The 25,909-nt window shown below is 43.5% G+C and overlaps 1 protein-coding gene across 5 annotated transcripts in view; it reads right to left on the minus strand.

Annotated features, from left to right (window-relative positions):
• The window catches only part of KIF1B (kinesin family member 1B), a 117,798-nt gene that overhangs the window by 23,920 nt on the left and 67,969 nt on the right, over positions 1-25,909 (minus strand). For 4 of the 5 annotated variants that reach the window (XM_080921652.1, XM_080921650.1, XM_080921651.1 and 1 more), the window contains 13 exons: positions 21,420-21,513; positions 19,932-20,080; positions 18,458-18,636; positions 17,475-17,612; positions 15,807-16,055; positions 10,476-10,594; positions 9,775-9,860; positions 9,293-9,422; positions 8,990-9,152; positions 6,293-6,383; positions 4,211-4,329; positions 3,372-3,427; positions 1,105-1,213 (listed from right to left, as the gene is read on the minus strand). In XM_080921652.1, coding sequence (XP_080777778.1) covers positions 1,105-1,213; positions 3,372-3,427; positions 4,211-4,329; positions 6,293-6,383; positions 8,990-9,152; positions 9,293-9,422; positions 9,775-9,860; positions 10,476-10,594; positions 15,807-16,055; positions 17,475-17,612; positions 18,458-18,636; positions 19,932-20,080; positions 21,420-21,513 — 1,682 coding nt within the window. The remainder of the gene's footprint in view (positions 1-1,104; positions 1,214-3,371; positions 3,428-4,210; positions 4,330-6,292; positions 6,384-8,989; positions 9,153-9,292; positions 9,423-9,774; positions 9,861-10,475; positions 10,595-15,806; positions 16,056-17,474; positions 17,613-18,457; positions 18,637-19,931; positions 20,081-21,419; positions 21,514-25,909) is intronic. The other variant, XM_080921653.1, reaches the window with a different exon arrangement.

The raw sequence follows: 25,909 nt of genomic DNA on the forward strand, positions 1-25,909 counted from the left end.
CTATAAAGCTCCAGACAGCAGTTACTTCAGTAGAAACCATCACTGAACAACTCCTTCATAATGGAAGCTATGATAATGTTGCAGATCTGCCTGTGGAAAGTCACCTTCTTCAGACAACTGCCAACTGAGGAGCTATATAACTCTATTTGACATGGGTCATGAGCACAGCAGACACTAACAGTTAACGGTGCAGATCCTCACTGGAGGTTATTGCATGAGTCACTCAGGAGCACTGCAGGAACAGTTATCCCTGATCTTTGCTGATGGGTGGAGCTGCTTGACTCCTTCAGGAGTAGACTCTCTTCTGTGTTGTTCCCAAGGCATTTCAAGAACAACTATAAACAACAGTTGCATTGGTTACTAACTCTAGCACAGCTCTTAAAGACAAGGAAGCTTAGGTGGACCCTGGTAATTTAGGAGAGTGACTCTTTCAGGGGTATCTTTGGTCAACATGACTGAAGAGTTTCACATAGGTACAGGCTAGAGGTAATGTACAATATCCTACAATGCCACAGTGGCCTCAAATAGTGGCAAGGTGGAAAATTTTAATCCAGGGATTAAATTTTTATAAAGTAAAAATCTTAATTCACTGACCTCATTGAGATTACAATCTAATTGTAAAAGATTATTTATTCATTTGTTTATCTCTCTCTCTGTGTGTGTGTGTTGTCATGGCACATGTGTGGAGGGAGAAGGACAATTTGTAATAGTTGGTTCTCACCTTCCACTGTGTATGTCCCAGGGACCAAAGTCAGATTGTCAGGCTTGGCAGCAAGTGCCCAGATCTGTGGAGCCTTCTCATCAGCCCCCAGTAACCTGCATCCGAACCTGAAGCACATTCTCACAATCTGCTCACCAATATCAATAGCACCGCCATGTTGTAGTCTTCCCTCACAACTAAGTGCATTTGGTGTCCATCATGCTGTTGCTACACAATCCTCCTAGATGGCCTCTGGCACACACCTCACTCATAAGGAGCAAGGCACCCAGCTTCAACCTCAAAGAGGGACTTGACAAGATAATGACGCACGAACCCAAACATGCTCAAGACTATCTCTAATTCTGAAGCACGTTATTGAAAAATGCATTTAAAATTGGACTTACTCTCCAGTAGGCTCCAGTTCACTGATCTCAAACCAAACCAGAAGGTCGTACTTGCTCATGCTTTGCCCAAGGGTGGTTTTGTTCATGGTGTTTAATTTAGTAGCTGGAACTTTACAAAACATTTTAATAACATGTCAAAATCTGTTCCTAGTTCATTCAGCAAAAGTATAAGCATCTTTAATGTCAGTCTTTGAGAGGATATATGTGAAAGACCCAGAAAAAGTTCAACACTAAGTGTATCAGTGTCTCTAATTCAGAGCACTAGGTTCTCCTTAAACACGAGAAAACATATAAAATAACTATGCTTTACAGATCATTAAAAATCCTTTGCTTTTAGAGTTTCCTATTTGGGAGCCATGGTATCACATCACAGCCTTGTTGAGAAGACGGTGCTCGGGAAGCACGGGGAGAGCCTGGCATGTCACTAGGGTTGTTTGCCAAGCCCACATCTCCCAGACCTCCCCATATCTAAGAGTCACCAAGACTGCAGAGATGGTGAAATCCAGGGTCACACGCCCAGAGAATCAAATCGTAATGTCTGTGGGTGGGATGTGATTCTGCCTCCCAAGGCTTGAAATTCTCCAGTGATCCTAACATGCAGGTGGATCTGCAAGAACCTGTAAGCACTCTTCTGTTACATATATTCTTCAGACTTAAGTCCCACACTGCTAACAATACTAAATTCATGTGGCTTTGGTTAAGCTGCTTTACTCTGTGAGTCTCTCAATTTATAAAATGTGGATTGTAACATTTAGTCTACTACTTTGAAAAGTATTGTGAAGACCCATTAGCATGATGTATATGAAGGGGCTTTAGCAGTCACGGAGCATTTCTCAAGTGAACAGCCCACTGGCAGAAGTTACTGGCTGTGTTCCACATGCCCTGGGGCTGCTAATATGGAAACTGGTTCCTTTTCTGGCAGACATAGATGTAAGCAAACCCTAAGTCCTCAGGAAAGAAAGAGGGGAGGGGAAGGTAGAAGAAAAGAGGCAGGGAGGAACATAGCTCAGTGGTCAAATGATTGTCTAACAGGCACAAGGTACAAGGTTTGATTTGTAACACCACAAATAAACAAAAGCCAACTACTGCTAGTTAAAAAAAATCAAAATATGAAATACTACTGCAAAAAAATACAAACAAAAGTATTAGGAGGGGTGAAGATGTAGCTAAGTAGGACTACGCTTGACTAGTATAGAGGAGGCTCTGGGTTTAATCCCTAGCACTCCATAAACTGCAGGCAAGTCTATGTATGAGAATGGTAGGCCAGAAGTTCAAGGCTAGCCCGGGCTAGAGACTTTGTCTCAGGGGGAAAAAAAATCAGGGCATCTCATCCTCAGAGAGATGTGACTCAGAGCTCTACAGTAACGAGAGGACAAACACAAACAGTGCTCCACGTATGTCCAAGTTGGTTCTACATCTAAGGCAGAGCTAGTTTGGCTACTGACCATATTGCTTGGGTACCCTTTCATTCTGGAAGCTGGGAACTGGCGGAAAGAGAAATGGCGGCAATGAATCAGCCTCTTTCTGGAAGGTGGCAACAGCAGAGGAAGCGAGCACATTGGCATGCTCAGAGAATGTATCCAACACATGCACATTCACATAGCCAGCCATGAGAAACCGTATCAGCGCAATCTTTCTTTCATGGTCTGAAGGCCGATGGGGTGGGAAATACAGAGGAAGGAGAGAATGAGCACGGGCGAGGGTGGGGATTCCGTGTGTGGGCAGTAAGGAAGAAGAACAAAAAGAAAGAAAAGTGAGGACAAGCCAAGTGAAGAGAAACAGATTCCGGTATTCTACTGCATAATAGGGTATCTATTATCAATTACAAAGTGCGACATGGAAGGAATTCGAATCTATGTACTACAAACAAATGAGACACGCTTAAGACACGGATATGCTAGTTATACTGAGATGTGTGTGTGTTCCTCAAAGTACATAGTTACAAATGCATCATAAGTATATACAATTACTATGTGTTAATCACAATGAAAGTCCCAACAATAAAACTAAACATGCAGAATAAATGTAATATGCAAAGAGCGTTATGACTGACAGGAGTGATCACATATGAAGCAGAGAGATTTAAGGAGGAGGAGAGCAGAGAGGGTGTTCCTGACTTCCCAGCTCTGGGCCAAGCACTCTTGGCTCCTGTTAGAAAAGCACGAGAAGGACAGGACACAAGGACACGGAGAGAACTTCAGAGGGATTCTTGTCTGCACACTGCTCAGAAGAGATGTGCACACAGAGAGGGCGCAGGTGCTGCTCACCTGGTTTGGAGAGAGGCATGGGCGGGGGGAAGAACCTCCGAGATGGCTGAGGTGGACTGCAGACAGGAGAAAAACATTGTCAGGACTAAAAAGAGTTAAGTGTCGCCAATAATGGCCTGCTTAAAATGCTGAATCTGTGTGTGTGTGTGTGTGTGTGTGTGTGTGTGTGTGTGTGTGTGTGTTTTTCTGGGCTTGCCTCAAACTCACAGAGATCTGCCCCTTGCCTTCCAGAGCTAGAATCAAAGGGGTGCACCTCCCCTCCACCCCCAGCATGCCACTGCTCGGATGTTCTTAAGAAAAGGGATACCCAACACAATCCCACACGGAGATAAGCTCATTCTGATAAAAGTCCCCCTGTAAATTTCAACTGGCATTGCCTTTACCGCCAATAAAAGGCATGGTGGTAATGCCTTAATCCCAGTACCCACTGGCAGAGGCACAGGCAGACAGAGCTCTAAGTTTGAGGACAGCCTGGTCTTCCATAGTGAGTTGCAGGACAGCCTGGGCTACATAAAGAGACCCTGTCTCAAAAACAAAAACAAACAGAAATATGTCACTGATCTCCTTAGCTGCAATGACTCCACTTTGAGCTTCTGCTTGAAGAAAGGCTGTCAGAAGCAACTGCATGCACATTCTAGCTCAACTGCACGGACTTTGTCCTCTATTAAACATTTCCTCTTATAACAACAAGAAGGCTGTACATCTGTTAACTTAGTGATGAGACTAGCTACAAAAGAGTAGTGACGATGCTTCTGCATCCCTCAAGAGTTCTTTTCCAGGAAGCAAGGAACTAAAACCCAAAACAGCAACAACAGTGTCTTTGCTCGTCTCACTCAGACCTGTTAAGATCCTGTCCTTGCAGATGAAGTGGGTGCTGCTGGTAATGCCCAAAGACCTCAAAGACGATGGGTTTGGTTTTGATGTAGTCCACAAATGACTCGGTGACCTCCACTGCAATCTAGTAAGAAAAACGTTGGTGAGGTTAGGGTGGGACTGGGACAGCCAGGCAGACACAGGTCTGTGCTTCCTGCAGCCGTCAGCACTGTCGAGCATCCTGCATGTGCTCTCACTGCACAAGGCAGGCTTCCCTCTGCTCCTCATTCTAGTAAGACTTTAGCAAGCTCGGCATTCTAGACCCTCCACAGCGCAGCACAACTGGCCTTTCTCTGCTGCTGGTCCTTGCTTCAAGACTTGCCTGTTGCTCTCTATCTGCTTTCTCCGAGGAATAAACAGGAATCTGCTAGGAAGGCCTTCCCTCCAAAGCTCAGGCAGTTGGTAAAGAGGTAAGAAAAACACATGTTGACTGTGGCCAATGAGCAGAGGCAATGCCAAGTCTGACACACCCGATTTTCTTTTTCTTGCCTCTTATTTATACTATGCTTTTTTCTACCTTCTCTCTCTACATAACCATCCTCCCTCCCACAGAAAAGTAACTTAAAATCTTTCCATATAGAAAATGTCCCCTGTAGAACTTACTGACTCATTCTCGTGTCTCCACACTGTCTATAGCTCCCCTTACTAGTTCTAAGCTCCGCGGGAACGGCTGTGGTTTTCTGAGTCAGAGGTTTATTAAACAGCTGATCAGTATATACCAAATGCATATTTTATTTTAATTATTGATATGTGCGTATGTGTATGTTTGGGATGTGTGCATGTTGAGTATGTGAATGTCCTCAGAGGCCAGAAGAGGGTTTTGGATCCCTTGCAGCTAGAGTTATAGGCAGTCGAGAGCCAACAGATATGGGCTGGGATCCTAACTCGGTCTTCTACAAGAGCAGTTTGTATTCAACTACAGAGCTGTCTCTCTAGCCCTCCAGTTCATGGTTTATTTTTAATTTTAATTTGATTGTCCCTTTCTCTGAGTTCCTATACTAAAATCTTTGTTTCTGTTGGAGTTCAAACCCAGGACCTCATGCGTACAAGGCGAGCACTCTAGCAACTGTAGCCCGGGCCTCTCCCACTTTATAGAGCATACACGATGAAGGAGAAAAAAAGGTGGTTCTGAGCCAGCAGCAGAGATTCTCTAGGGCCACACTCCATTGTGCTTAAACGGTATCTTTCCTCTTCCCAGCGTTGTAACCTGGGTGAGTGGCACGAGCTGCTTAGTGCCTTGGTTCCAACTGTGGCACAGGGACTGTAACAGTCTATGGTGGGAAAGTGAGGATTAACTATAGCACAGGAAAAGGACAGGGACAAATACTATCTTAATAAGCATTAGTATTGTGATGACAAGGACTTTGTTTTTATGCTTAGCTTATGTGTGTGTGTGGTGCTTGTGCTACGGCACTCGTGCGGGGATGAGAAGACAGCTTGTGGGAGCCAGTTCTCACCTTCCACCACTGAACTCAGGTCATAGGCTTGTTAGGAAGGGCTTATGGCAGCCGAGCCATCTCCCCACTCCCGAGGATGACTTTTCAGTGGAGTTTGACTGACATTCTATATACAAGTTGGAAATCCTACTTCTTTGCTTCACGCATTCAGAGAGTTGTAGGGGACATGAAAGTTAAATCACAGATACCAGGGCTACATCTTAACTTAGTTACAGAAGGTACTTATTGCTTCTATATTACTTGTAAGCAATAATTAAGTATCTTAGAGTTTACAGGATACTATGTTATCAAAACTTATAGTAAGCATGCTTCCTTTTTTCTAAGATATAAACATTTCTTTAAAATTCATATTCAAACTGATGGAACATTTCCCTGGGAGCCTGGACACACATACTCAGTGGCCCTGTAATTCGCGAGGGCCTCCTCTGTAGACTGTCTTACTGCCCTGGCCATCTTAGTCTTCATTCTCGCTGTATGGCTCTCTATCCAAGCACACAGGACGGCTCACACTTCACATGACCATCCTCCCTTAGCCAACAAAATCAGGGCACATAAACCTGAGATATGTGACAAAATGGTCAGGTTACTCACATTCTGTACATGGTAAAAGCCCAGGGGACTTCCTCTTCCATTGTTCTTGAGGGGTTCAGTGGAGAATGCTTCATCATGTCGATGCAAAAAGCTTAATAAAAAGATAGAGTTCATCAGTATCTACTTTTGTTTTGTGAGAGTCTCACCATGAGGCCGAGCTGACCCCAAACTCACAGAAATCTGTCTGCTTCTGCCTCCACGAGCTAGAGTACATGGCGTGTGCTACCGTGTCTAGCAGAATCTGTTTTAAGAGCTCACTTTGGACTCTACAGGTAGAAACATACTAACAACACATTTAATTTGTCTGTTTGTTTGTTTTTACTGAGCCAAATGACATCTCTTTCTGTGTCAGCATTTTCCATACCATACAGACAGTACTTCAGATTCAAAACTGGCTGAAAAATTAAATCACCCTGATTATTTACGTAAGTGGATATGTACACATAATGATTGACAGAGAGTAGAGAAGTCAAGCCAACATATCTGTAGCAGGACGTGGTAGTGCATGACTGTAATATGAGCATTCAGGAAGCAGAGGCGGGAAAACTGCAGAGCTCAAGGCCACTGAGACCTGCACAGCAGTTCCAGGCAGCCAGGGAGAATCCCTGCCTCAAAATAAGCCAACTACCTCACTAACCCAAAACCCAAATGAACAAACCTACCCCCAAAGCCTAAAAAAATAAGTGAACATATTTACTTCAAGACCCGCAAATCAAGCAAACCCACCCACATCCTCTGAAAAACAAAATCAACAAAATATAAAGCATTGTTCTTTTGCAGAAGTTTTTCATGCACTTGTTTTATTGAAAATGAAATCCTATCATACATAGAACACTTGGCAAATTTGAGCCTCTGCAAGAACAGTAAAACTGCCCATGATAGACTGGCCTAGGAGTCTACTATCTAGACAAGAGATGCTCAGAAGCCATCTCTTCCAGGAAGTCTCCTGACATAAACCTCATGGTCTTGTGTTTCAGTGGCAGCAGGGACCTACTTCTCCAAAGTTACAGAGATGGACTGTGTGCCTGTTTCTCCAGCAGATGGCAAGTGTTCACCATAGGGCTTAATACATAGATGGCATGCTAAAAGGGCAAATGGTGAAAACAAGAACTTATGTTTCTAAAAATTTGTTTAGATTTAAGTGTGAGTGTTTTGCTTGTACGAATGCATAAGAACCTCATGTGCGCCTGGTGTCTAAGGTAGTCAGAAGATTTGGAGTTAAGGATGGTTGTGAAGTGCCCTATGGATGCTGAGATCTGAACCTGGGTCTTCTCTGAGAGCAGCAAGTGCTCTTAATCACTGAGCCAGATTCGAGTGCCCAAAGGCGGGAAAAGATTTCGAACGGTAGGAAAATATCAGTAGTTTGCTCTTGGTTTCCACATCGGTCCACCAGGTCTGAGGGTGAGAGCACCTCTGCCGAGTGCTCCAAATCACTAGTGATCTGTACAGCTGACTCTGCATTCCAGGCTTAAGCAATATCTTTTTTGAACTCTTTAAAAAAAAGACATTTAAAACTGTTTTATGTGTATATTATTTTACTGTATTTATTGGTGTGCCACATAAATATGCATCTGTGTCCACAGGCCAAAAGAGGGCCTCAGAGTCTCTGGAACTGTGTTACAAATAGCTGTGTGCTCCTATGCAAGTGCCTGGTAATTGGACCCAGGTCCTTTGGCAGAGCAGCTAGTATAATTGGGTGCTCCTTCTCTCCAGTCCCTTAGGCAGTACCCCTGCTTTCTTTCCATGTGCCTGTCCCTTTCCTTTCCTTCCTGTTCAAACACCCACACTCTAGTTTCCCTTCTCCTGGACATATATACCATGTCCGCCAGAGGCACCGGTGAGCATGAGTGAGCCTGCACCACCATCTCAATGGCACAGATAACCTTCTCTTTAATGCTCCTGAACATCCCTACCCGTATCTCCTCCACACACTTCATATAGTGATGGTTTTTCTTTACATCATATACATTTCTTTTTCCAACATGCTGCATATGTAAAACGGGTAGACAGTCAGTGTAACTGTTGTTTTTTAAGAAGACATTTCAGCATGAGAAGCACTGAAAACTAGCAGGCTTCTCTGGATCAGACACTGTGTTCCTGGAATACGGGGACAGCACAGAGTGCTCTAGTGGGATGTGGTGTAGAGTCATAGGACCCTGACTCAGTCTAGCATAGGGTTTGACTATTATTCTCATCTTGAGTGATTAAAGTTTTCTTTCAGAGACTTGTTATGTTTTATTGCTCAAGAACTTTAATCTTTCGTATGTGTAAAGCACCCCACAGAAAGGACAGACATCTCTGCAGTTAACAACTTACTAGATGGGCACAGAAAAAGGTAATGTGGTTTTTTGAATGAAAATGTCCCCCATAGGTTCATGTATTCAAACACTTGGTCCTCATTCATAGCTGTTTGGGAGGTTGTGGAGGAGGATAGCCAAGCTGGGAAGATTCATCCCAGTGGGCACATTTTGAGGGTTTATAGCCCCACCACATTTCCTGTTCTTTCTTTGTGCTTCCTGTGTGTGAATAAAAATGAGATCAGCCAGCCTCATGAGATCATGCTGCCATGCCTTCTTCTCTTCATGATGGACTCCCCTCTGTGAACCCGTAGCCTAAATTAAACCTTTCCTCTTTAGGTTGCTTTCTGTCAGATACTTTATCACAGCAACAGAAAAGTAAGGAACACAGGTGGCTTACTTGAACTGACAAAAGATGTCTGCATACTCTGGAAGGATCCCACTGGCCTGGAGCACAGTGACTCGGAAAGTGAAAGCACTGCCCAGTTTCAGGTGGTTACCAATCTCTTCAGAAAATCCTTCCATCACCATCTTCCCATCCAGCAAAGTGCCTGACTTCAAATCTGAAGAGTTAAAAGACACACATGGTTCAGGCAATATAAAGAGGAGGGGGTGGGGCACTCTTCCTGTTTCTAGTCGACCACAGCCATTATCTTGCTATCCCTTTGAGAACCTCCTCAGCGACAGTCATCTGTCTACACACCCAAGTCGTTCATTCGGTTGACTTCTTCTGGAGGGCTGATGACTTCAGAACTCTGGCCCTGCCCTTCCACAATTCTCAGCTCCTCCAAGGACAGACCAGAACGAGTCATTGCAGCAGAGGAGAAGTCACTCTGAAAGTAAGGCAAAGTGAGTAGGGGCAAAATCTCCCATCTCCTATCTGATTTTTGTTTGTACAAAAATAACAGTATTCCTATTTGTACAACAAACATTTTTTACAAAATAATAATTAAATGGACTAAGAGTTGTCTGAGAAAAGGCAATGTGCTCATGCATTTTTATCTTTGTAACTGTTACACACATCACATATTTTACTGAGTAACTGTGGTGTAATCAACACCTTAGAATTGCTAGAGCTTTAGACCAGAGAATTGGGGGTCAGCACCGGATACTTTGCTCATAAGACTATTTACTTCTTTTTCTTTTCTCAAGGTGTTCGTTCCATCTTTCCCAAATACTTCTTACCTGGTTAAAGTATTCATTATCAAAAGATATTTTAGCTGTTCCCGACTGTCGAATTCCAGAGCCATAATCAGGAGCTTCCTCATCCGCTGAACAGAAAGAAAGCCAGCAAAGAATGAAAGCACACGTACATGTGGAAGGAGGAACTTACTATGGAGCTCGGCCTGGCTTCACACCACACAATCCACTATGCCAGTCTAAATTGCTCATCACTTTTACAAAGTCAATCCAAGGCTTACTTATGTTACCCACCAGTTTTCCCAAAACAGCAATATTCCAGACTAAAGTAAATCATGATACTTGAGTGCTGGGATGGGGTAGGGAAAGGAATTTCTATTCTGCTAATAGAAAGGAAGCTAATGGAGGCCTTCCCCAAATTGAACAAACACACTACCACTTATGTATTCGACTGAAGTGTCACCTGCTTCAAGAAGCTAGCCTGCTTTTGCTATGATTTCTTTTCTTTTATGTGCATTGGTGTTTTGTACGCATATGTGTCAGTGTGAGGGTGTTGGATCTCCTGGAATTGAAGTTAGAGACAGCTGTGAGCTGCCATGTGGTTGCTGGGAATTGAAAATGGATCTTCTAGAAGAGCAGCCAGTGCTCTTAACTGCTGAGCCATTGCTCTAGCCCCTAGCCTTCTTTTACTCTAGGAAAGAAGCCACAGTTCTCGTTTAGAAAAAGATCATCTTTTTCTAACTCACCTGCAATGGCCTGCACAGCCACACGAAGAAATCCCCGGACTTCCCCTTTCTCACTGACAATGGCCACTCTGTGAATCAGGGGCACCGGATACAGCAGGTTGCTCAAGTACACAAATGCCCTGTAGACAGAAACCCAGAGACAAACATCAGAACATCTCGAGGAAGGAGAGGCTGAGGGCTTTCTGCCTCCCCAAACTCAGCTGGCTTCTGGGCCTTTTAAGGTCACCTCTGAGTTCTGATCTCTTGAATTGCTTCCAGGTGTGTTGTCAGTACATAATCAATACAGAAGCTAGTGCAATAGCACGGCAGAACAGCTGACAAAGACCAACGTACACCAAATTACTCTACAAAAGCTGCACCCTGGGGAGAAGAGTAAGAATTGGAGAGAATGGTCCAGTACTCTGAGTGCTGCCAAGGAGGGGAGCCTACTGAAGAACTTAATCTTCAGAAGTGAGCCTACATAAGAGCTCGGGCTTCTCTCCACACACAAAACAGAAACCAAGAGATATATGGGCAGGGAATCTGAGTGAAGTATAGTTTCTAGCTCTAAAATGGATTTTACATCCCAGCATTGTGAGTCTTGTTTTACTTAGGGGACTATTAAAAAGATGTGAGAGCCAGAAAGGCTATGTAGCCAGATGTTTCTGAGCAGTGAGCTTGCTAGAGACTGAATGGGAAATTAAGATAAGTCCTCAGAGGACTCAGCTGGCCCTTATGGAGTTGCCCTTTGATCCTCAAACCACAATCATAAACAAAAGGGAATTTATAGGTCTCTCCTGCCTTCTTTGGGACCCAGAGGGAGAGACTCAGAGTCTCACATTTAAAACTATGTAAGTCCTCACACTCAACAACAGCCCCAGCCCTTCTATTAAGACAGGGTCTCACTAACTTATTCAGGCTGGCTTTGAATTCACTCTGTAGCTTAGGCAAACTTTAAAATTCTCAATCCTTCTGCCTCAGCTTTCCAAGTAACCAACATTACAGACCTGGGCTACACTTGATATATTTCTAACAAACTAGACAAGTCCTATCATGTTTTGTTTAAAAGATTCATTATTTTGTAGATATTCTTTTTTTATTTAATGTGCTCTCACTCAAATGTATGTACATGTGTACTTGCACGTGTCTGCCTGTGTGTGTGTTCGAGTGTGTGTTGCAGGCGAGGGGATGAGATGCCCACAGAGTGGAGGATGGAAGACAGCCAATGTTAAAGTCAGGCAGTCGGGCTTTGCACGCCTCCACCACTGATCCCTCTCACCTGTCTTATTCACTTGTTTTTAAAGCAGTTCGGATTAGTCACAAAGCTTAAGAGCTCTCGTTCCAATGACAGAAAAGTAGAATCTAATTCCTACTGTTCTCCCGGCTTCTCACTTGGTATATGCTGATCTTTGTACATAAAACAGAAGGTAAAGAGTAAATACCACACCAGGAAATTAAACATAACTAGACCAGATCCACGGGGCTGTTTGCTGCATTTCCTGTCCTAACATTTATTGATGTTACAAGGAGAGAAGGCTGAAGGAGTAAACAACAAAAGCAGTTACCAAACAGGTACAATACATCACGGTAATAACCTTTAAGAACATAAATGAAGTATGCATGAAAAGCAAACAAAATCAGCTGCAAATGAACAGGAAATAGTGTCATGATGTCTGATTCCCTTTCAGTCTGCTCCAAAGCAAGGGAGGGTTAAACTTTTGTTGAACAGAAACTTATATAAACGAAAGCGTAATCTACAAAGGATTACAAATAGGGTCAAACACTACTACTGTGACAGAGTTTTTAAAAACTGAGAATTTGGCATATGAGACTAAAATGGCTGATTTCACTTCCAAAGTCAACGCACATACAGAGCACACTCTGCCTCTGGCATCCAGTCAGAGCCGCCATATTCAGTGGCTGGACCAGTAAGAGCCCTGGCATGTCTTCCTGTAGAGTTCTCTGCACTGAGGCTCCGCCCATGCTTCCATCTCACTGGAGATGCTACTTCCCCACAGGTCCCCCAACACTGCACGGCCCCGGTGACACACACAAGTCTCTTTTCAAAGTGGTTACAGTTTAGACTTCTGTGATTATTACTTGGTACCTTCACCACTCAGCAGACTGTAAGACTGTGACGATAGAAAACATCTCTAGTTTTGCTTTACTGTCTGAGAGGGCGGGGCTTATAGTAAATATACTCAATAAATATCTGGTAAGTAAATATGTGTATTAGAAACCAATGTGAATTGTCCTTTTTTTTTTTTGTCCGTTACTTTTACACAGAAGTAAAAGGCTTTTCGGAAGGTCCTACAAGGGACAGACAAGTAAACCATCTAGCTTTATACTAGGTTGATTTTTCAAGAGCAAAGTTATGATGGAAATTAACTACCACAGAACACTTAGCATTTCTGCCATGACTTAATTTTACTATGTTAAGTATAATTATCAGAAAAAATAAAACCACTGCTGTGCCTGTGTTCTGTAGACCTTGACATGTTAGGCAGGTACTGTACTGCTAAACAGTATCATCAGCCCAAGGATTATTAGTTTTAAAAAACATATATCCACAGGCATATCACCATAAAAATAATGCTAGATTGCATATTAAAAGTGAGAATCCCTGCTGCCCATGGCAAAGGCTTTTCCATACACAGAAGCGTTGAAGGCACTACTGTGCACTTCCAGCTTTAGGAAAGAGTCTATGGAAAGGCAGAGGCACTGGCCTGTGATACGTGGATGCTCTCACTGGACAGTTCCTTGTGTTATCGGGTCTCCTGCGGAGCTTTTGTACTAGTGTGCCAGGACTAACCCTGGTGTCCAAATACTTTGACCTAGCAGACTGAAGGAGAACGGGGATGAGGAGGGAGAAGATGTAAAAGACACATTAGCAGAAAATGATGTGAAGTTACATCAGTAGGAAAAACTAATGTCAAAAAGAAAGTCAGCATAATAATTACAGTGATACTTGCAGAAAAGAGTTTAGGTACTTGAAAAAGATCACGGACTAGCCATCTTTTGCCCCCTCAGACCCAGAAGACTAACACATATTTTACATTTCATCCCAAGTTATGATCATGGTTCATAACATCCCAACATGCCGTAAGAGAATAGCTAAAGGGACAAGCTCTTTTACTCTTGATACAAAGATTCACCGGAGGCAGCCATGGCCAAGAAGCAAACCTATAGATGGAATTCAAAGGAAGCATGCGAATTTTTACAAGGGCATTATAGTTATACTTATGTGCCAATAGGGAACTCTGACACCAGCAATTATAGAAGCAGGAATGTTACCCCTTGTACACAGCCATCGCTAACTACTGCAACACGGTGCTGTTCTTCTAGAGAAATACGGCTGAGGGCAAAAATGGAGAACTCTTCTCCCCTTTACTGACTGCCCTTACTTCAGCTTCTCCCAGAGTCTTTTTGTTGGTGACAGGATCTGAACACAGAAACTCACCACTGAATCTCCCCAGCCACATCACCAACACCTCAAGCTCCTTTTCACAAGACAGTGTTAGTTCTAGAACCCAGGAATCCAAACAAATAAAAACATCAACTCCTGAGGCCATAGTTCCATAAAAGCACACACCTTACTCTACTCAATGAGTGTGGCCATTAGGGAGGATTCTGTCTTTATGAAAGTGTTAGCTGACTCAAGATGCAAATGCTCCTAAGCTGAAGTCTTCTCCTTCCTTCCTTCCTTTCCTTTTTTTTTTGGGGGGGGGGGAGGGGGAGGTGTGTCTCGCTATGTAGTTCTGGCTCTCCTGGAACTCATTGTACAGACCAGGCTGTTGAACAGGGATCTGCCTGCCTCTGTCACGTGCCACTGTGCCTGGTTTTAAGTAGAAGGATTGATGGCTATATTCATTTTGCTAGTATGGATAACAGAGTAGAAAGGATGAAGGGAAAGGGCCTTTTAAGGCTCTTTCCCCTAACTCATTTAAGTTGCTTGCCACCCAAGGTTCCTCCTGAACTCTATGTCAGGACTCTCTTGACCAGGCCACATAAGACAACGTTATCCACACCTCAAAGTGTGATGCTGTAGAACACAGCACACAGTTGAGGAGCACTATGCTAATGGTCAGACCTGGCTCTAACTGCTGATCTTAGAACAGAATGGAAATATACTGAGGGACACAGAAATCCAGAAAATGAAGCACCATTTGCACATACTTTTCTTAATTTTAATATAAACAAATCGACTTCTCTAAAATCCTAACACTGGCAATGCACCACAAGCAAACAATGCTTGTGATTATGAAATCTCAGCACATTTGCTCATGAAGGATCTGCACTGTAAAATTGCTATATTAACTTAGGTATTCACTTCTGTCGGAAAGCTTTTCCTCCTGCTCTTCCATTATCTTCTACACTGTCCGATACCACACAACAATGAGGTTTCAGACCTGTGTCTCTGCGGTGTCAGGAGACTCGCTGCACTGTTGTGTAACTGTGCTGACCATTCAACGGCGAACAGATCCTGATTTGTAGAAGGGTTCAGCATTGTGTGGACCTTATGCATCATTAATCTTTATCTTTTTATTTTGTATTTTTGCGACAGGGCATCATATATCCCAAGCTAGCTGCAAACCAAGTATAACTTGAAGCCAAGTATAACCCTGAACTAATATCCTTGCCTCCACCCCAAGAGCTGAGACTATGGGTATACAGCACCACACCCAGCTTACGGCAATGAGCATTCTACTACCAAATTTAGAATTACTTTAATCCGAAGAGTAGATGTAGACGATGGAAGTATCGGGGAACCTGCACATCTCTGACAGAGGGATATGCAGAGCAACAGCTGGAGACAATGACCTCAACATAAAGCAGTTTTGGGTACTGCCAACAAGTACGAATGATGGTGATAACTTCCCAGGATTCATCATAAGCCAACAGGTTATTTCTATCGAAAGCCAAAGATAGGCTCAGAACACAGCACAACAGCCATCATCACAAAGGAGAGCTAGGCTCTCCTATTCTATTGTGTGAACATGTCTACTACATTCCTTTAGCTTCTGAAGTGCCACAGACGCTCCAGCCTGGCCTCGGGCTTGCCCTGTCCCTGCTGGCTCTATCCTTTCTGCTTCGCTAACCACATTCTTTTAGAGACAAAGCATCTGAACCACAGTAACATTAGCTGAAACAACTACTTCTGAGTCTTAGCTAAATTACTGGGCACTTGGGGTCAAGCCACCCTCCTGGTGGTCTTCATAAGCTGCTATATAGAGGACTAAGTAGACTGTGCCTGTGGATAAGGCCTGGGCTTTCTTTCTAGCCAAAATTGCACAGAGGCATTTAGAACAAGAGCTGGTCCCTTTTGGCCTTTCTCACAATGACCTCACCAACCTTCCTACTAAAATGAACCAAGGGGATCGGTCGTAAAATGGGTCATGCCCATCACTGAAGAGCTCTGATCCCTCTTCCGTCCCTGCGTCAGAGCCGGTGTCATCCACGAATGCCTCATCATCAAAGTCCTCCATGGCATCCTGCTGCTCGTCAGCCAGTTCAGTGATGTCGGAATCGGCCGTGGAAAAAGTGGGGGAGGGTGTGCGGTCGGCAAGGCGCTCATTCACACAGCCGTGGAAAATAGGGGAGCTAGACACCAGGTAAGACGCCGATTAACACAGGCAGGGAGAGAGGAATAGTTGGTTAAACAGGATGCTCAGGTGCCAACAGGACAGAATGCACTGACAGAGTCATCACAGTAAAAGCAAATAGAAAAGCAAAAGGGTAAAATGAACACAGACTGCATGGCTCAGGTAAAGGGAACAGGGGCAGGCTGAAAAGATCTCCCAGGACAGACCCTCAGAGTAAGGAAAGCAAAGAGCATCCATGAGGAGACCCTCTCAGGGGAAAAATTACACTACAAGATGTTTATGTTCTCCCGTTTACACAGAAGGTGAGCACCCTGTCCTCGGACACTCATGAGGGAGATAATAAGGCCTTAAGTGTCTGAGTTCTCTTGTCACCTCGGAACAGAAAACCAAATGATGGGAGCACTGTGTGCTGACGCAGCGAGAGCCTGAGTGGGATGTGTCTGGACAACTCACGCCTGCAAACCTGAGTCTACTATCAGAGTGGCGTGGGAAAGGTTGACTGTAGCAACACCGTTTCAGTGTGTGCCTTCACAGACCATCACAGGACATTTACAGCACTTCCTGGGGCTGGAGAAGTAGGAGAGTGGCTAAAGGCACAGTTGCTCTTGCAGAAGGACCCAGACTTGGTTCCCAGGACCCACAGAGTAGCTCACAATCATCTGTGAGTCCAGTTCCAGGGGATGCAGTGACCTCTTGAGGCCTTGGTGCATGGGTACCAGGCATGCATATGGCACACAGACAAACATGCAGGCAGGACACCCATCCACAGAAAATGAATCCCTCGTAAGCATTCACAGCCCCTTGCTTTTACATGTTAGGCCTCTTGAGCACGGGATTCCGATAAGTTGGCAGAGCCACTTTTGTTTTCACGGGACACTGAATGTGACGGAAGTAGAGACCCCGAAGAGGCCTGTGGTGGGGTGCAGTTAATCTACCCTGGGCTTCTACACTACAGCAAAACAATTTCTTCTGAGAAAATTACTGAGGACCAATCAGGTTCTGGGTAACAACTGTAGTGGTAACCCACACTGTGATGTCTACAAAGTGTACAGGATTCAGAAACGTTTTCTTTTTTTTCTCAGTCTTTGTTGACCAACTATGAAACATGTCAGAAAGTTAAGAGTCCAGGACGATTGTCAAAGATGCTGGTTAAAAAGTCTGACATAAAAAAACCAAATGCAGACTGTGTGAAGATGAAGTAAATACTAAACAACACAGTGGTTCCAAGTGGACAAGATTTAGAGAGAAGGTGGTTTTTTGGTTTGTTTGTATTTTTCTTCTGAAGCTACTAGAAAGTGAACCTGGACCATCAGTGGTGAGCTACAACCCCAGTCTGAGAAGGAGCTTTTATGTACACCTATCCCCTGTATACTTTCTACTGACATTTGAAAAGAAAAACAACAAAACCACAACATACCTTCCCACAAGTTTGAACCAGTGGAACCGATCATAGAATGGGTCACTGCCAGTCATGGTTGTCTCGCTCTCCTCTTGGGCACTGGAGGCCACCTCACCTGCTCTGTCATACATCTCTCGCATTAGATCCAGTCTCTGCCTATTGAGCAAATATGGGGTACACTGAGTTAAGACCATGAGATTGCATTAAAACTTTATTCGGAAACTTCTTGCATGCAAGAATTTTTAAGAGGCTGTTCACATCACTTAATGCTACTATAAACACAAGCACAGAAACTCAAATCCTCAGTATCTAAAATGTGTGAGTAGAGAAAAGCCACCAAAAGTAAACAAAACATAAAGTAGACGTGTGTGCACACGTGCATGAGAGAAAAGGGAGAGGAGAGGGAGAAGGAGAGAGATCTAATTTGATTAAACCTATAGTTATGTAGGTTTAGAAGAAATGTAGTTCAATGGTATTTTATATCTCAAATATAACTAAACAGAGAAAACAAATCATTTCCTTGTTTATTAAAGACTACCTTGAGGCCCAGGACTAAAGGAAGAGGAATAATTGTCAGACCCAAGAGAGAAATAAATACTGAGTTGGCTCATTTAAAATTTAAGAGGACTTATGAAAGTAAATTTAAAAATCAACAAATATCAAAGTTGTCTAAGAAGTGAGTTTCATTGACTTTAGAAAAAAACCAAACGTGTAACAATATTGTTGACTGGTCATAGCATTCAGAAACCACAGAGAAGAAACTGAGAGAGCTGAGTTTGAGGGAACCCACTGAAGCAATTCACTTTTTGTTGTTTTGTCTTTTGATACAGGGATTTTCTGTGTAGCCCTGGCTGTCCTGGAACTCACTCCGTAGACCAGGCTGGCCTTCAACTCATAGAGATCCACCTGCCTCTGCCTCCTGTGTGCTGGGACTAAAAATGTGTGCCACTATGCCAGGCTGTTTTCTTTAAAAAATGAATCTTTTATGAATATATTCCTACTTGAGTTTATCCAAAGACCAATAATGTGTTGCCCCATTCTTCAGATCCTGGACTTCCACTGCTACCACTGTCCGAGGGAAAGGTCTGTCCTCATGAGTCTTCTCCATCTCCGTGGGAAGTAGTTCAGGAGGCACAGGGGAGTACAGTGTGTCAGTCAGCAGAACAAACTGGAACTGCACCTGGAATGGGAGGGGAAGGATGGACAAGTGTGCACGGCGCTCTCTCAGCAGGGAAGACTCAGACGACAGGGAATGGCTGAGGGGAAAGAGATCAATAGAGCGTATATCCAATAAACAGCTTGTGACAAGCTGAGAAACTGGCCCCCTACATTCTAAAGTCAGGGAACAATCTTAGTTTTAAACTCTGGTATCTATAGACTTTGTTTTCCTGGAGTGGCGATGTTTGCTTTTTCACAAACTGAAACCTCAGTGGACAAAGACTCCTGTGGAACATAAAGGTCAGAGGTGGACCCAGTCACTCACTAATGAGAGGTGGCACGTGCAGCTTTTCAGCTGAACAGAGGACCTTAACTGTCTCTGCCAGCTTCACCATGGAGTAAGTGTGGTGACTGCACCATCTCATTTACTTCTTGCTGTACTTCCTTGTATTTTTAGCAACAAATACTAATTAAACAACAGGTACAGTATTAAGAAAAGAGGGTATAGTTCCTTTAGTCTACCTAATGAAGAAAATGGTTAATAATTAATTCAGTGTTTCTGAGATCGTGAGTGAAGACAACACTTTTCCCAGGTTAGAGATGGAAAACATATCCCTTAGGAGAAGACAGGAGATTTTCTAGGCAGGTGCAGTGTTTTTTTCCTACGCTATACTAAGGCCCAGCTGTGACACTGTGAGGCAGAAGGAATAATCAAAGATTTCAGAAGGATGCGTGGAGAATGGAGGTTCGGCTTCTTAGGGAGCACAGCCTTGTGTCCTGTCACCAGCTGCAGGTCTACCCTGTCCAGCCCCTTTAGTAGTGTTCTGTGTGAACCCGTGCTCTTTCACCCCTCATCTCACTCAGAGGCAGGAAGCAACAGAGCTACAGAACTACCAGGTCAATGTAAGTGCTCTGAATTAGATTCTCGCTGTCTCACATACTGGTCCCCTATGCAGTACCTCTTAGGCCCTAGAAAAGGAGAAAATTGGTGAAAAGGGGCTTAGAGTTCTCACTGGTGCAAGCTAAAGATGGAGAACTAAAAGAAAACCAAAAGTCTTTCCCCAGAAATCTAACAAGCTTTTATCTATTAGTAAGATTACCCAGCTCCCCTTTAAAATACATTTGTAAAATGAGCCAGAAAACAGCTGCTGTAATGTTTGGTTGTGGCCTGTGTGGTGCTGGCCCGTGTATGAAATAAAGCTGATTCATGGTTTAGAACACCGAGTTCCCCAAGGGAAAGGTTAACTTAAGGCTATTCATTTGAGTGACCCACTGTGTCTCCAGAACACCTGTGTCCTTTCTCAATCCCCTCCGTACCTTCTTCTTCAGCTCCACACTGATGGCATTGGCTTCCTTCAGGTATACCGCATTGCCCCAGAGTAAGTCCCTTAACGAAGTAAACTGGTGAGACTTCCATTTCCGGAACGCCCACTGGGCCAACTCAAATTCATGCTGTGTCCAAGGAACTGAAAGGGCAGAGGAAGCAGATGTGACAGTGACTTAGCAACCATAGGAGTGTCATCCTCCCCTACAGTATCTACACCTCAGAAAACCTAAAACCAAAGGAGCACGGGTGTGGGTCCTTTGGTTTGTTTGAGGCAGGCTGGCTTCAAATATGCTATGCAGTCAAATCTGGCCTCAAACCCCTCATTCTCCTCAACTTTCCAAGTGCTGCTCTTAAAACAAACAAATAAATAAATGTTACAGTTATTTATGTATTGGGGGAAAGGATGCATACCATTGCATGCACGTAGTGGCTCAAAATACAACTTGTAAGAGTCAGTTGTCTCTTTCGATGACATGGGTTCCACAGATCAAACTTAGGTCACTAGTGTTAGCAACAAACACCCTTACCTAGTGAGCCATCTCACCAACTCCCTTTTCCTTTTGTTCTCCTTCTTAATATAATTCTAATATGTAGGTATAATTTTCAAAGTCCCTGATCTTTACTATATTGTACACTTGCATAATGTGACAGTAACTAGCAAAACGGTCCCAATTCAGCTAAGTTCTGGGAAAGAAAGAAAGAAAGGCAAACGGGACTAAACAGTGTAACCAGCAATAAATGAGCCAGCCATAGTGGTGCATGCCTACAGTGCCAGTATTTGGGACACTGTGGCAGAAAGAGTAACTTCAGTTCAAGGCCAGTCTACAACAGTGTCAGGCCAGACATGTCTACTTGGCAAGACAGTCACAATCAAACAAATCTGCCCACAATGGCTTTGAGTACACGATCCGATCCGGAACCCTGAGCAGGGAGTCTGTGACTGGAACTAGAAAGTTGAGCAAACTGTGTGAACAATGATGAGGCTCTGTATTTACATGAGACTGACCCATGAAGTCCTAATGTGCAGTGAGGAGAGATGGCCTACGTGAAGTTCCCAAAGAATTATATGAAGATGGTGCTTGGAAACCTTAGAAATTCTCTGATCATCCTCCACCACCCTATCAAATACCCTAGCATTGCAGCAATGGGCATCTCTTTTTAAAAATTATTTATTTACTTACTTACTTACTTATTTTTACACTCCGGATTTTATTCCCCTCCCAGCCCGGACCATCCTCCGACTGTTCCACATCCCATACCTCTTCCCCCAACTCCTCTCCATGAAGATGTCCCCGCCCCACCGTCCCCACCAGACCTCTAAACTCCCTGGGGCCTTAAACCATTTTTCAGCAGGGTCGGTACAGGGTCAGTAACCAGCAGAGCAGATCTGAAGAACCCAGCTTTGTAACAGGTGAAAGAGCTGGTGTGATAATGCTGACCCAGAAGACAAAAAGCAAGTTTCAGACTCTAGCTCTCACCTTCCTCCTCCTCCTCTTCCTCTTCCGTTGTCTCTGCAGCCAGAGATCGAGTCTCGACCTGCCTCTGCAAGGCCTGCAATTTACTCTCATAGTCCTGGATGAAAAGAAAGGAGAGAACATGTAGAGGTGGGGGGGAAGTAAGAAGGAAAGAGGAAATGAAAGGAACACTGGGGGAAGCACACACAGCAAAGGGCAGGATCTTACAGTCAGGGTTCCAGAGAAAGAAGACGCCAGGGAAGACTAAAGTCACCAGAGCCGCTGAGGGACCAGTCTCCTAACTACTCCAAAGGGAAGATCACTAAGACTATAGATGTTGAGGTTCCTTATGGCTGAAAATTTAAAAGCCCTCAGCACCACAGAGCTAAAATGGTTGTTATTCCAGAGAATTTTATTTAAATATACTAGTATGTGAATTAAAATAAGTATAATACAAATCAATTTTCTTTTCTTTTCTTTCTTTCTTTCTTTTTTTTTTTTTTTTTTTTTTTTTTTGGAGACAGGGTTTCCCTGTATCGCCCTGGCTGTCACGGAACTCTCTCTGTAGAGTAGGCTGGCTTTGAACTCAGAGATTCACCAAGTGCTGCAATTAAAGATGCATGCCACCACAGCTTGGCTTTCAAATCAGATTCTGTTTCTCCACTTGATCCATGTGTTTTCTTTTTAAAGGATTTATTATAATTTTTTACAAGTATATGTCTATGTGTGGGATTGTGCATGTGTGAATGCAGAAGCCTGAAGATGCCAGGATAGGGCGTTGGATCCCACAGAGCCAGAGTTACAGGAGGTTGTGAGCAGCCACCTGATGTAGGTGCTGAGAACTGAGCTCCAGAGCAAAACAGCTTACTGCTGAGCTACGTTCGTGTGTTCTCTCTGCAGCCTGCTGCCCGTATTTCCCATATAAGTAGAACTGCCTGAAAGGGGGGATCGGTTTTTGAGTGATGGGAAAAACATTCTTGTTTCTTTTTAAAGTTTAAGATGATGATGATGATGTTGGGAGAGATCAGTACTGGTTCTAGTAATAAATAGTTTAACAATTCCAGAAAACTAAGTCTTTCCTAAACAATAGTTTTTTTTTTTATTCTTTAAAAATTTTAGTGTATGATTTTTCTACCAAAGAGAATTGGAGAACAACCAACAGATAAACCTTTTAAAAAACACGTGAAAATCCTCTTAAATAAAATCCTGTTAATAAAATGGTACTTGTGGTGTGTATACACGCACATACCTTTTTCTTTGTGTGCACGTAGGTGTGAACATGAATGCAGAAACTGAATTCTTCCTTATTGCTTTCTCCATTTTTTAATTTTAAAACTCTATTCGTTGGTTTTTGTTTATTACAGTGAGTGTTGGGGGACACACATGAACTGCAGTGAGGCAGAAGCCAAACAAGTTTTAGGATTCCGTCCTCTCCTTTAACCATGTGGGTTCCTGAGATGGAACTCAGCAGGCTTGGCAGCAGGTGACTTCACCTGCTGATCCATTTTGCCAGCCCACAATAAAAAGACTTCTAACAAGTCATAACCAATTCAATGCATACATGCTGACTGAGTCTCACTAGGTTAAAACACACGCTTTTCTAAAATTTGTATTTTTGAGATAAATAAGAGAATTTTTAAATGGCTGTATTATTCCATCATGATGTAGAATTAGCATAATCTATTAATAAAAAAATCTTTGATTTTAGGAGATATATACACAGAAACATTTAGGAGTCAACTATTATGGTGTCTCCAGTTTTCAAAGTAATCAGAAACAGTAAATAAAGTAACCAGGGGGTTGGTGATAATTCCGGGATGAAGAGCACTTGCTCTCTTCCAGAGGACCTGGGTTCAGTTCCCAGCACCCACATGAGGTGGCTCACAACCACCTGTAATTACAGATCCACGAGATTCAATGCTTCCTGGACTTGGCAAGCACTATGGGGCATATAAACTCATAAAGACATGTCACATACACATAAATTTAAAAAGAATAAAGAAATATTTTTTAAAAAGCTCATTGTACTACTTTCCAGCTTCTCCATGGTCTTGAACTGTGAGTCCAGTAGTCCTTCAGTGTTTCCCCTTAAAACCTACTTACAATGTGGGATTCTTCCACCAGAGAGAATGCATGCTGTTTCATCTCTACGTCTCCAAATACAAAAACCTTTGTCTTGGGATCTCTTCAAGAATAAGTCTCTATAAGTCAGTCAAACTACCAACCTCAAAAGTCACTAAGGTGTGAGGCTAGCCAAGCTTCAGTGGGAGTAAAGGATCTCTCATCACCCTTTGGATGGTGAAAAAAAAAATCAACCTCTAACTGAATTTTGATCAGGATCTGATAGTTCAAATAACACCTTTTTTTAAAAAAATAAAAATAAAAAATTGAAGCCCTTTCCCAAACCTAACTGCTTATGAGCTTCCAAGAATATTAGTATGCCATAGGCGTGTCTCTCTCTCTCTGTGTGTGTGTGTGTGTGTGTGTGTGTGTGTTGTGCAGGCACACTCACAATTGAGTGCACAGAGGCCAGAAGGTTGGCACTAGTTAGAGTTACATGCAATTGTGAGCTCCTCACACAGGTACTAGAAATCCAACTTCAGTTCTCTATAATAGCAGCAGTTATGCCATCTCTCCAACCTCTAGACAGATACATTCTGGATTCCTACTAAGAACCTGATGCTGAAAATACAGAGGTTCATAAGGAGAAGGGCACCGGTGAGGGACAGAGAGATGACCCGGTACACATGGCACACATGACATTTTGTAGAGAGAAGCATCCTGAGGAATTTAAGGCAAGGAAGAAGACAGATGAGGGATTACCAGGGAGGAAAGGCGTGAGGGAAACTAAAGTGAACCCGGAAGCAGCCAAGGGACAGGGGAGGTGCTCTTGTCCCTTGAAGCACCTGTTAGGACAGCTCCTGTCACACAGCATCGATAAATACCAGTGTGGTTATCTGTCCAGTGGCAGCTTCTCCATAATTTTGAACTTCACAAGTACAGGGACCACACTGTCATTTACCACCCAAGCATCTGGCACATTTCTCTCTTCCAGATAGAAACAAACTCAAAAATGACTGTCTTGAAGTCAGGGACCAGCACACCATGGCCTGTGGGCTGGATCCAGACCATAGATGTCTGGATCTAATTACATGGTCAGCAAAGCTTGAAGTACTACTAAAGACCAGCAGTCTATCTTAGTGGTAGAATATGTGCCTAGCATGCTGCACAAAGCTCCATCTGGTTCTGTCCCCAACACTAATTTTAAGACTTGGTTACTATCTGGCTTTTCAGAAAGATGCTTTCCAACCCCAGTTCTACCTCTACAGTTTTGCCTAAGAGTCAGACATCGCCTAGGTGCTTTGGATGCAAATGATCAAGTCTCATGCCAGACCTAGTCAATCCTTTCTTTATTCTGGGGATGGAGACAGCAGCCTATGTTCTCACAAGAGTTCTAGGATTCTGTGATGCATCCTACCTGAGAGCGACTACTCTGGGTCCTATTAGCTACATTTCATGCAAGAATCAAGCAAGTGCATACACAAGATAACCAGAAGCTGTAATCATTAAAATAGTGTGAGTCTAGAGAGTGCTTGTCTAGAATGCACAAAGCCCTAGATTCAATCCCTAGCACTGGGCAGACTAGGCGTGGTGTTACATACCCGTAATTCTAGCACCAGGGAGGAGGAGGCAGGGGGAACACAAGTTCAAAGTCATCTTCAAAGTCAGAATGGGATACCCGAGACAGTATCTCAGCAAATTTCTTTATTTTGAGACTTGGTCTCACTAGGCAGCTCTAGCTGTCCTGAAACTCACTATGTAGATCAGGTTGGCCTCGAGCTTATAGTGATCTGCTTCTGCCTCCCAAGTATTGGGATTAAAGGCCTGTGCCACTATGCCTGGCTAAAAAAATTAAGTGTGAGTTGATCTAGGGTGGGCTGTGGTAAGAAGACTGGCCCAGGAGAGAGATGTGGAGGGGTTGAACACAGCAGGAAACAAGCTGAGGTCATGAGGAAGTGTGACTGAGGAGGAACAAAAGGCCGGAGGTATCTACTGTCTGATATTATTAAGACATGAAATCAGGGGTGGGCAAACAGCCACGATATATAAAGCCTTGTAAACAATGCCACAATTCGTGTTTCAGAGTGCGATGGAAGCCCATGAGGCTGCCCACAGGATACAACTTGGATTTTTAAAAAATGGCTCTGCGTACTGCAGGACAGTGGACAGCGTGAGTCACGAACAGAAGCACAGACGTAGGAAGGCTACTAGGTGAGAGCCGATGGTGGCAGTTTGTATTGCTAATGTGAGGGTTTAGACAAAATCAAAGTCACCATCCTTAGTTTTCTGGATAGGCAGCTTTTAACAATAGAAACCTGGTTCCAAATGACAAGGTGTAATTAGCAAGCAATCACAGGCACGGAGACATCCGCCCATATCCCAGATGATTCTTCACTTCTGGTCAACATTTAAATGTGCTCCTCACCAGGAGACAATCTCAGATCGATGTCTGC

Source organism: Micromys minutus (genome assembly GCF_963924665.1).
Source record: "Micromys minutus genome assembly, chromosome: 9".
Taxonomy (NCBI): Eukaryota; Metazoa; Chordata; class Mammalia; order Rodentia; family Muridae; genus Micromys; species Micromys minutus.